Raw genomic sequence first — 12,398 nt, forward strand, 5'->3', positions numbered from 1 at the left:
TAGCGCCCCTACCCCCATTGGTTTTCCAACAAGTTCATTATTGTTTCATTTCTTTTAATAAATTTTGATCAAGGGATGTTCATCTTGGGACTAGAAAACAATAAAAGGCCATTTAGCACTAGAACGTCACCAATCAATATCATTTGGGATTTTTAAAGCTATATCTGCTAATAGCTTTGACAGATTTCTGTACTCAATTTCAGTTATAAAATTAAGCAAAAATTGCCATTCATGGAAAGTACAAATTTAATACTGAATAAAGTATTATGTCCTAATTTCACTCCTGCAGGGCCTTGCTTTAATTTTTAGAACTCAACTCCTCTGTCTAGATTCTCCTACTTGGAAGAAATAGTTCCTTTCAATCTACCCTACTAGTCGCTCATAATAGCTTGAAAAATTTGATCAAATCAGCCCTTACATTTTTAATTAATTGAATAAAACCTTAGTTTGTTGAATCTCACTTTGCAGCAGGACGCCTAGCATCCAGGTATCATTCCATAACATTCAATTCCCATATCAATATATTTCTAAGATGTGGTGCTGGACTTGTTGCGATCTCCAGGTCAGATTTAATAAGTGCTGAGATATAGCAGAGGCAGGTTACAATTTAATACAGCCAAATGCAGAGTAAAGTTGACTTTGCTTGTTCAAAAAAAGTGCGCGCAATATCTACATAGGACCAGGGCGATTTTTTTTGTTTCCGTGTTTCCCACGACAGCCAACCTATGGTCTTATAGATATCACAAAGTACTGCCAGTTTTGGCTCTATGTCCACTAATAACTGTCTTAAGACTGTTCATTGCTATTGAATTAGAAGTCAGAAGATTTTCATCACATCCTGAACAGGATTTTAAAATCCAGAAGTCAAGTCATATCTAACCCACTCCAGCCCATACTATACAGAAACTTACAACTTCAGCCATCTACTCTGACAGGGAATTTCAAACAAGTGAATAATGTTTGCTGAGATTATTTAATATAAATAGACATGGCTTCATTGGCCTCACTGGCCATACAGAAAAATGCATGTGCACAGAATAATGGCAAAGCGCCAGTGGATAAAAAAAATTACATCTTTAGATACAGTAGTTTTATTGAACTAGCTTTTCATTTTACTCCACTGAATCAGAGTCATAACTTCAGACTTCAATAAATAACAAAAAAGTAGAGGGAGAATGGCCGAGGTTTTAATCTTTCTGCAACACTGAATTTTTGAAAAATGGATTAACCTTACCTATTTGAAATGGTAATTGATTATATGGTAGTCTTTGTTTAACAGACGACCGTCTCAACCTCTTCACTGTCACGGCAGTTGTGCTCACACCTTGGCATCTTTTCCTTTTTCCAGCATTACTCTTCATGATGTCTGCATTTTCTTTTTGTGAATTACTTTCATTGACTAGATTACTGTTGCTACTCAATGAAGGGAAGTGATCGCTGTCAACTTGACAGGGCTTTGACCACTTGCTAGAAAAGTGCTGAACTTTTTTAGATGGCGAACTGTCTAATCCATTCTCATTACTTGTCCTTTCTTTGTGCTTTCTCTTTCCTTTCAGTTCACATAAATTAGGACATGTAGAGTTTAAGCTTTGTGTTTCAAATGCATTAACTTCATGAACATTTAATTGACTGCATGAGTCATTTTTTTCTTCAGTGTACCTCTGAAGGTTACTTGTGCCTTTAGTATCAGATGATCTATTTTTGGACTGCTGCCAGACATTGTAATTTCTTAAATGGCTGTGTTCCAGAGAGTTTATCTTCCTTAGAAACACTCTACACTCTTTAAAATTCCCCAGTTTCCAGTTTACATTTTGGCAAGTGTTTTTTTGCTTCCCTTCCAGAAAAGATTCTTGTTCTGAATGTTTTGCTATGGATTCAAATTTTTCAGTTCGTTTGCATTTGGAATAGTTTGTTGAATTTATGTTCTGTATGGTGGCACAGTCAGATAAACCAACATCGATGCTATTTCTAGGTTTAAGTTTATCTTTGCTTTCGTTTTCCTTTCCACTGGACAGTAATACTGGCTCTCCTTCAGGTGGAAAGCTATTGATTTCAAGCTCAGTTTTTTTGCTATTGTTGCTGACTGTTTTCGTAGAGTTTGGTTTTAGATTTTGGTATCGTGGATTTCCATTTACACATTTCCATTGTTCATACTGAACTCTATGATGGTGTGACAATTCTGTGTGACTTGAATGTTGTGGTTTACAAAATCGTAAAAGCTTCCTTCTGGCTTTACAGACTTTTAAATTGGACATTCTGCTTGACAGAGTGAAGTGCGTTCTTAGTCTTACAGGAGATTCTAGTGCAAATTTTTTAAGGTGCTTTTTAAAATGCTCTGCCTGAGGACTTGGACAAGTATCAACTTGACTTCCTGCTGTTAAAATTCCTTGAGCATTCAGAACTTCAATAGGATCACGTGCATTTTCTTTTCTTACAATAGATAAGGAATGAGTTTCTGTTGTTTGCATAAACCATGTACAAATTTTATCCATATTACAATTTTCTTGAAACAACATTTGGATTGGAGAAACCTGAACATGCTTATTATCACCCACAATCACCACAGATTTGGTTGTTCTTCCTAACTGAATTGGATATTTTCTTTTGTCAGAAGCATTCAACTCTGCAGGATCAACAGGAAGCCAACCACGGTTTACCTGTTCAAATTGCATGTCAAGTTCCTCCTGCAAAGTTTGTTTTGAAGTGGAGGTGTGCCACCATTTCAGTGAATTGTTCGGTATAAAAATTGGATCTGCTGATAGTTCTGAACTACAGCCAAATTCAGCTACTTCATGTGTAGTTTCCTCTTTATTATTCCCTAATGTAACATTAGAGGTGGCGTTTTCAGATACCATAGTAACATTCAAATTTCTGATTTTAGCAAGTTCATTCCCTGCTTTGTTTAAAAGCAGTCTCCGAGATTTGTGTACCAAAGCACTACTTTGAGAAAACGAACTGGAGCTTGCAAAGGAATGCAGGAAGTGTAGAGATGGTTTTCTGAGTCTCACAGATTGCCTCAAGGGTAGGACGGATTTTGCTTTCTTGTCACCAAGGCTTTCCTTTGAACTTGTTTCACAATCATTTTGGATTCTTGCAGATGATTCACCATCTTTGGTTGATGCATCTACAAATAATTTATTTGAAGGTGAAGACTCTTGGACCAATGGAGGTAACACACTATTAATACTAACTTTTCTTTCCTGAGGTGATACTGCATCAACAGTTACTGATATACCTGAAATTTTCACTTTTGCAGGGCGCCCAGGCTTTCGCTGTCCACTATTAAAAGTTTTAACAGTAGTCAGCTTACTGTTTGGACAAATAGCATTGCCACTGGTATGAAGCGAAACAGTTTTATCTTTAATGGGTCTCACTAAATCAAACTGATTTTCGCCTTGGATTAAAGATGATGCAGAACTATGAGGTTTATCATCAAATCCCTCTGCAGGGTCCTGCACCATTTCTTCTATTTGTTTCTCATAAGTTTGTTTTAAATCACTTTCAGTAGCATTAACTACAATTTTATCATTCTCGGACACAAATCTTTTGAACCGTCTTGATCTTCCATAGACAACAGTAATTCTAATATTGCGGTTATCGCCTGTTGAAGATAAATGTACTGTACTGTCTTTTTCACTATCTGGAGCTTCAGCTGTACATTCGACAGGTTCTGACAGTTCTACTTTAGGTTTAGGTGGTCTGCCCTTTGGCCTTTTTATCTGTTTTTCCACAGGTGGCCCTAGTTTCTTGGGACGACCAGGTTTACGTTTTAGAATAGATTCATCCATTTCCTTTGAAGTCACTGACATTTCTATTACTTGATCAGTAATTTCAACTTCAGCATTTCTTGTATAACTGTTTGAATAAAAAGCAGAACTATTACAACTACAGGTATCAATTTCAAGATTGCAATTTACTTCCTCACATGCTGAAGAACTTTCTGAACAACTCTGCAAACATTCTGCTGCATTACCACTTTCAGCTGTTGAATTTGGGAAGCATTCCACTGTATTATCATTTCTCGGACAAGGATTCTGAAAATATTCTGCCGTATTACTACTTTCAGCAGCTGACAAATTACTTTCCTCTGGTGCCTTAAGGAAAACATTCTCAAGATCAAGGTTTGAAATACAGCTGGTTGTATCAAGCTTAGAAGAGTCTACAGACGTCAGTGTATATTTAATTCCTTTTTCACTGCTTATCTTAGAGAGAAACATTAGTTTTATGGGGCTGCTGTAGCTACTTGGACAAATATGGCCAGTTTTGTTCACAGAACCAGTATTCTCAAGAACTGAGCATTCACATGTTGCATGCTGTAGATGATCAGGCTTGCCAAATTCCTCTGCAGAGTCTTTTTGCTGCAATGGAGAAATTACACTCAGGTAGTCACTGCCAAGTGATTTAGACTCTAGTATATTTGTGGCTCCAGATTCAGGTGAACTGGACAGTAAATTGTTAACTGCATTCTCCAAAATTCCATGCTTGTCCACAAATTTGGAATTATCCTTAGTGCAACAGTTAATACAAATATCAGATTGTGCAGGGCCATTACATTCCGTGGAACAAACAGCTTCCACTGGGTCAGCATTCAACACAGTAGTTGTCTTTTGCTTTTCATTATTGCATTGATCCACAAGTTCATTTGGTTGTTGTGATGCATGATGTACCACCTCAGGTAAATTAGGTTCATTTCCATGATTTTCATTGCTTATGTTATTTATGCCTTTCAGAAGTTCAGGTTGACTAGAAGTTGATACTTCTAAACTTTCAGTCACTTCATACACAATTATATTGCCCTGTCCATTAAGTAGCTCTTGCGTCATGGGGCTGTCAGCGTTAGACATTTTACAAGGATTACTCGCACAGTCCAGATCAGGTTTTTTTGTCTTAATAGGTTTACGCTGGGGATTTTCTGAAAAACAAGCAGCATAAAACATTTTTCTAGGCTCAGTAATGTATATAGAAAACCTTTCTGGAGGCAGAATATTTCGTTTGGCCCTGCCAATATTTGACCTACAATCTATCTTCTCTGAATTTTGCAAGACCAGAGGCACATCTGTACAACCAGGTCCAACCATTGAGTTGTCAGTGCTATCCCTGGGAGTCTCAACATCCATTTCAGTTACCTCAAGAATGTTTAACAGATCTAAGTCTGAACTCTCTGATGAATTTAAGCATTCTACCACATCTCTCGATTCATCCAAAACACTATTTTCAGATAAGTTCTTAACTTCAGTTTTGTACTGATCAGGCAAACTACTAGGATGTTTATTTATGTTGTTCGCATTTTGCGAATCTTCACTGATGGATGAATATTCTCTGGCTAGTGAATTTGCATCTCTAATGCTGCTCCTTGCTAGCCGCTTTCCAAATTTTTCAGGTGATTTCTTACTTGAAAAAAGCTGGTCAAAATTTGCAAGGTCTCTCTTTATTTGCACTGTTTGACGTCGAGATAATGCAGAATCTGGAGAGTTATGCAGAGCAATTAATGTTTCTTGACGTTTCCGAAAACGGGTTTGAATTATTCTGTTTTCCTCATGCTGTCTAAGTAACTCCATTAGGCTATAATCACTGACCTTTGCTTTGTGTAGTAAAGTGGTGGCAATTTCTCTCAACTTAAAACTACCATTACTGCCTTGATAAGAGTCATTGTTGAAGAGATTGGCCAAAATCTGGCCATCATCGGTTGTTTCTATCGTTTTCAATTTTTCATTTATTCGTTCCATTACCTCCTGAAACGAAGCAGAACTTCCACCTTTTTCCAGATCATTCTCAGAGTCTGGTGATCTACTAATTTCACTAACTGCCACAAATTCATCCTTTCTTTCCTCGATTGTTTCTGCAAATTTTAGCTTTGCTGGAGTTTGGCTTGAGATTGCTGAGTCACAATCATTTTCCTCTTCTGGTGAAAGAGAGGGAGGGTGAGTAATAGTAAGTTCAATACTGTTAGCATCCAAAGCTGAAGCAGTTTTGCTCATTTCATCAATTTCAAACTCATCAGTTCTTACTGGTGATAAAGGTGGAGGGGATGGGCTTCGTGGTTTACTATAATCCGTGACATTACTTGGGAGGGTCGAAGATTCTATTGTTTCTATGTTGAAAGTCTCTCCATCTGGAGGTTCACTGCAAGCTTGAATGGTAGTTCCTTCAGCATAAGTGCATCCAGACAATTGTTTATAAGACCCAGTACAAATCTGGTAGATATTGCTTCTGTTACACTGTTTGCAAACTCCATTACTTATTATTGTGAGATAGCCATGAGTATCTTTTTTGCATGATAAACAATGTAGGTTTTTCAAGCAGCAAGAAACCCATGGAAAAGGAACTTGCTGTACAGTTCGCAAGGTGCAATTTTCACACCATCTGAATCTGTTATAATTACATAATCCCTCACTACTTTTATTTTCATTGAACTCAGATGAGGAATTTTTAAACTCTGCAATTCTTTGATCTCTGTATTGCACATTGGAAGTGCCTTTCTCTTGGATTAGACACTTAAGCATTGTAGTAAGAAGTTTCCGATGATTAGGGCATAAAGTAGATAAAATTTCATTTAATGTTCCATGATTTATGCAACCAGTTTTCTCAGTAGAGTTGGACACCACTCCTGCATCAGTTTCCTTCTTAAAACTGCAAAAATAAATAAAACACATGATTACAATATTTCTTCTAGCAAGGTTACAATTAATAATGACGACTAAGCTGTTTAAATACATCACTAAAAACATTACACTGGAACGTCAAATGTTCAAAATCAGCTCCTTGAAGTAGACATGCTCACTCGTAAAAAGAGAGTTTGTAATTGACATGATACTATGCCAAAATCTTTATATATACAGATATACACATCCTGCAAAAAAGACAAATATCACAACTATAGCATTTTTCACAGATATTAGTTATTTGTACACAAAGGGGATATTATTGCCAGTTATGAAGTTGTCATGCATAATTAGATTTAAGAACAAGGTCAAACTGGACAAATTCGCAGAATAAGTTCATTGGTTGAGTTATTTAACGAACAAAAATATACTACTGAATTACACTACTGAATTATTGAGTAAGCGTTTCTCAACATGATACCTGACATGCATTACGCATGACTACTGGACATGAAATTAAGTTACTAGATCATTCTAAACAAACTTACAATATTACATTAATTTTCAAGGTTATAATAATTTGCCAGACCTGCTTCCATTTTTGCGTATGTTTGTACAAAGATGTGATCCGTGCAAATTGTTAACCAAGTTATTCTGCAGCATAGTAAAGATTAAAAAAAGATGAAACTCGAAAAATGCCTGACAAATACCAACGTAGATTAAAGTAGTACTCAATTTTCAGGCAAATTAGATCACACCGTTTCTTGAAACAAAGCATTATTTTAAATAACATTTAGCCTTTATAAAACAGATATTTGAGAGCAATGATGAACATAGGTGACCGGCATCTTTGGTGAAAATTTTCTTGGACTTAATCTGTTAGAATTACTGAACTGTACCTGAGATTAGTAAAAACAAAAAAGTTTTATATCTCAGAAGCCAACAAACTTGTTTCTATGATCTGACTGGTAACCAGTTTATATTAGCCAATTCATCTCACTGTTGACTGCTGATGGAGTTACCACGAGGCAATAGAGAATTTCTTTTCAAACTGTCTTCTAGGATGTTCAACATAATAATTCTTCTGAGAAATGTAGTATTAAATTACAATTAACTTAACATATGCTGGGAAATAGATTTTTAAAAAAATTCCTAGTTAACATCAATGCAGCTGAAATAATGACTTGGATAAACTTATAGCTTTAATTTCCAGTACACCTTAATCAACCTCAGAAAAATTCATGTCGCCTTCTGACCCGGCCATTAAATATGACATTTCTGTTCTCAACCCCATTTCTTCAAGTTTAACTTGCATTCCTAATTTAGATCCAAGCTATGAGCAGACAGACAGTAGCAGTTCAAGGCAGCAGTTCGCCACCACCTTCTCAAGGACAACTAGAGATGGGCAATAAATGCTGGCTTACCAGCGAGACCCACGTCTCATGAGTGAGTAAAAAAAGTAAAATATAAAATTCATTCACTATAAAAAAAACTGTTAAACTTTCAATTCGCAGCCTTGCGGTTTGACGGAAGGAGATCAATAGAAGTACCTCAGTCTTGTGCTATTTGGAAAGACAAAGCTATGTATTACACAATTCTAATGTGACCTAATTCCATAATATATCTTTAATACTTTACACAAACACACTGACATTAAGCAACAATGCATCTCTATGAATGGTTTAATTTACCTGCATGCAAATAGAAACATGTGCACTGAGATAAATCTATTAGTGTTAGTTAATTGGCAATAAATCAGAACCATTGCCTGTTAAGAACAATTACTATAATACATTAATATACCCTTCCAAGAATCAGGTCAAAATTATGGGGAAAAATGGTCTAGAGTGATACCTTTTGACAAGTTGTACTGAATAAAAATCATACTTTATTTGAGTCTGTAATACATGATTGGAAACCCCAAAGAAAGTTTAATCAGAAACACAACAGCTTCTCATTGTTCTGAACCACTAGTTGTGTGGACATTTATTCAATAGATTCAAGCAACTTTCATAATTATTTCACAGTAGAAGAAAATTAGAAGATACATTTGGCGCAGTAAAACAATTATTACTGTTTATAATGTTTGTAATGTAACTGAATACTTCTGAAATGCAGACTCTCTCCTAAGAATTCTGGTTGGAAAAGTTGCAATGCAATTGGAATCTTATCTTTCAATTTGATATATATTAACCATCCATCTTATTTTTCCACTTGGCTTTGAAGATTCCAACTGCAGTCAGTGGGCTACGTTCAAATTACTTTTTGATTTTGAGAAGCAAAGTTTTAATGATTTAAAAATTTGGTTTCATTCACTGCTCAATAACTTACTGTGATTAACCATTCAAAATATAGTCATTGACGCTACTTGGAATTTTCAAACTTATTGCTAAGACATTAATAAAGCAATATAAAAGCCACCCTTGTCACTGAAACATACCAATTTCACAGATTTACAAAACTCATTATACAAATACTTCCCATTAAGCTATTCAATATTAAATATATTTCAAAAGTCAGAATCACAATTGGTGTTGCTGCTCCTATGTATCTGCTGCCCTTGTCCTTCTAGATGGTAGCGCATCTCGAAGATGGTACATATTGCTACTACTCTGTCAACAAACAAACAAATAATCAAGCAGGCTGGTTTGTCCTGAATGATGTCAAACTTCTCGAATGTTATTGGAACTGTCCTCGTCCAAGTAAGGGGGGGAACATTCCATCACTGGCCTTACAAATGGTAACATAAAGTCAGGAGAGGAGTTACTTGCTGCAGGATTCTTTGACTTATTTTTGTAGCCATACTACTTATAGGCATAGTCCAGTTCAATTTCTACCCAGTGGTAGCCCCCAATACATTAATCATGGGGGTACAGTGATAGTAACGGCAACTGAATGTCATTGGATAATGACTCTTGTTGGAAATGATCATTGCCTGGTACCTTTGTGACACTTGCCATTTGTCAGCCCAACGGTGGATACTGTCCAGGTCTTGTTGCATTTGGATATGGACTGTTTCAGTATCTAATTAGTGAATGTGCAATATTTAGCAATCAACATTCACACTTCTGCTGTTATGATGGAGAGAAGGTCATTGAAACAATGAAATGACAGAGCTTCAACAACCACAACCATTTCTCTTCACTTGCTAGGGCTCACACACAGTCAAGTGTGGTGTCGATGTTCAGGCCAGCCTCACACACTCACCTCAAATTCAGCTCTTTTGTCCATGATTGAATCAAGGCTGTAAAAAGGTCAAGAACTGAGTGACCCTGGTGGAACCCAAACTGAACATCAAATATCATCAGCAAGTACTGCTTGATAGCACTGTTGATGACACACTCCATTTTACTGGTGATAAAAAAAAGATGGTATGGCAATCAGCCAGGTTTGGATTGGTCTTATTTTGCGTGTACTCCATGTAACAATGTTCCATATTGTTGAGTATATGTTACAGTCATAATTGTACTTGAACAGCTTGTCTAGGGTCACAGCAAGATCTGGAGCACAAGTCTTGAGGACTATTTCCAGAATGTTGTCAGGGCCTATACTCTGCAGTATCCTGTGCCCTGAGTAAATGGAGTAAATCATATTGGCTAGAGACTAGCATCTGTGATAGAAGACCTCTGAAGAGGACCACTTTTGACTGAAGATTGATACAAATACTTTCCCCTTGTCTTTTGCACTGAAATCACCTAGCGTGTTGTTCAATTGTCCACTACTATTCACAACTGGACATGGCAGGACTGATCTGTAGTTTGTGAAACTGCTTAGCTGTATCTATCACTGACTGCTTATGCTTTTTGACATGATGTAGCCTTCATTTGCAGCTTCACCACATTGACATCCCATTTTTAGGTATGCCTGGTGTTGCTCCTGACATGTCCGCCTGTAATTTTCACTGGTCCAAGGTTAATACGCTGGGTTGATGGCAATGGCAGAATGCTGGGCCATGAGGTTGCAGATCATGTTAGGAATGCAATTTGATCACTGCTAATGACCCACATGCTTCTTGGGCACTCAATCTTGAGTTGCTACATGCGTTTGAAGTTTATCCCATTTAGCAGGGTGACAGTGCCACACAACACACCAATGAGTGTTCTTACAGTGCGAAGAGAGAACTTCCTCTCCACAAGGGCTATACAATGGTCACACTCGCTGATACTATCACAAGTAGGTGCTGAAGATTAGTGAGGAAGACAAGTATCCTTTGCTTATTCCCTCACAATCTGCCACAGATCCAGCTCTGCCCTTTAAGGTGCTAACTCAACTTGTAGTGGTTCAGCTAAGCCACTCATGACAGATACTGAAGTATCTGTCACCTCAACTATATTCTGTGCCGTGCAATCCTCAGTGCTTCCTCCAAATGATGCTCAATATGGAGGAGTACTGATGTATTAGTCAAGGGAGGGCAGTACATGATAATTTACATAATCCCTTGCCTATGCTCGACATCAGACATCCCTCCTGACTGTGCTGCCATCTCTACTGGGTCTAATCATTGCAGTAGGACAGAATACACCCAGAAACAGCAACAATGTTGTCTGGAACATTATGTATAAAGTATGGTACAATGAGTACGATTACATCAGGCTGTTGCTTGTCCCAGTCTGTGAGACAGTTCTCTCAATTTTGGCACTAGCCGTCAGATGTTACGGAGGAGGAATGTGAAGCGCCGATAAGGCCGTATTTGTCATTGTTGGTAATGGGGTCTTACTTGATGCCAGGTAGTCTGTCGGGTTTCATTCCTTTTTTCTTTCCTAATGTTGATACAACTGAATGGTTTGTTAGGACATTTGAGGGCAGTTATGAGTTAACCATATTGCTGTATGTCAGGAGTTGCACATAAGATAGACTATGTAAGAATGGGGATTTCCTTCCTCAAAAGGACACTAGGGAACCAGATGGATTTTTTTTAAAAAAAATGACAATTGACAATGGTTTCACCCTCAGCATTAGACTTTTAAATTTGAACCCAATAAAAATCTGGAATTAAAAGGGGTGGTATCAATGTCTTTGTAATAAGGTTCAATAATGCACTTATGGAGGGATTAAACTAAACTAGTATAGAATGAAAGTGGTTTAAGAAACATTGCAAGGAATACAAAGGCAGAAATACAATGCATGCATCTAAATGCACAAAATGTGATGAATAAGGTTGATAAAACTACAACAAAAATTGGGATCTAAATATGGTGAGAAGTGGACACTAGAGTATATCGTGTTCAGTAAAGATAAGGAAGGAAAAGGTGTGGGGTGGCAATACTGATTAGGGAACATAGTGAAGTGTTGGCAAGAGGGAATATCCTAGAGGGACAAGGAAGATTCAGTTTGCATAAAGTTAAGAAATAAAAAGGATTCTGTTCACCTTATAGCAAGGAGAAATAGAAGAATAATTCTGCATGGCAAGTAAAGATACACCATGAGTATAGTGTGGTGATATTGGAGCATTTAGATAACCCAAATATAATTTAGGTCCTTTTGAACAAGGACAAAAAAGATAAGGAAAGCAAAACATCGGAAATAGGAATGGGGTAGACAACATATCCAGTTTAGCTTGTTCCACCATTTTACATAAATCTTGGGCTTCAACTCCATTTTCCTGCCCATAATTCATACCCTTTGATTCCATGAGGCAAAAGTGTCTACCCCAGCCTTGTGAAAGCCACTCATTTTTCTGAACTCGAGAAGAGAACAAATTTACTCAACCTTGCATCACTAGACAGCTCCCTCATCTCAAGGACTAATTTACTGATTAGTGAAGCCAGGCTTTGATCATAATGTCGATGGAAAATA

At 37.1% G+C, this 12,398-nt stretch overlaps 1 protein-coding gene across 9 annotated transcripts in view; it reads right to left on the minus strand.

Annotated features, from left to right (window-relative positions):
* Window positions 1-12,398, minus strand: part of lcorl (ligand dependent nuclear receptor corepressor-like) — a 119,037-nt gene that overhangs the window by 16,122 nt on the left and 90,517 nt on the right. For 8 of the 9 annotated variants that reach the window (XM_043694096.2, XM_043694090.2, XM_043694105.2 and 5 more), the window contains one exon: window positions 1,235-6,630. In XM_043694096.2, coding sequence (XP_043550031.2) covers window positions 1,235-6,630 — 5,396 coding nt within the window. Of the gene's footprint in view, window positions 1-862; window positions 6,631-12,398 lie in introns of those variants that run through there. The other variant, XM_087986795.1, reaches the window with a different exon arrangement.

Source organism: Chiloscyllium plagiosum, unplaced genomic scaffold, assembly GCF_037043375.1.
Source record: "Chiloscyllium plagiosum isolate Xiang-an unplaced genomic scaffold, Cpla_swu_hap1 HiC_scaffold_1, whole genome shotgun sequence".
Classification (NCBI taxonomy): domain Eukaryota; kingdom Metazoa; phylum Chordata; class Chondrichthyes; order Orectolobiformes; family Hemiscylliidae; genus Chiloscyllium; species Chiloscyllium plagiosum.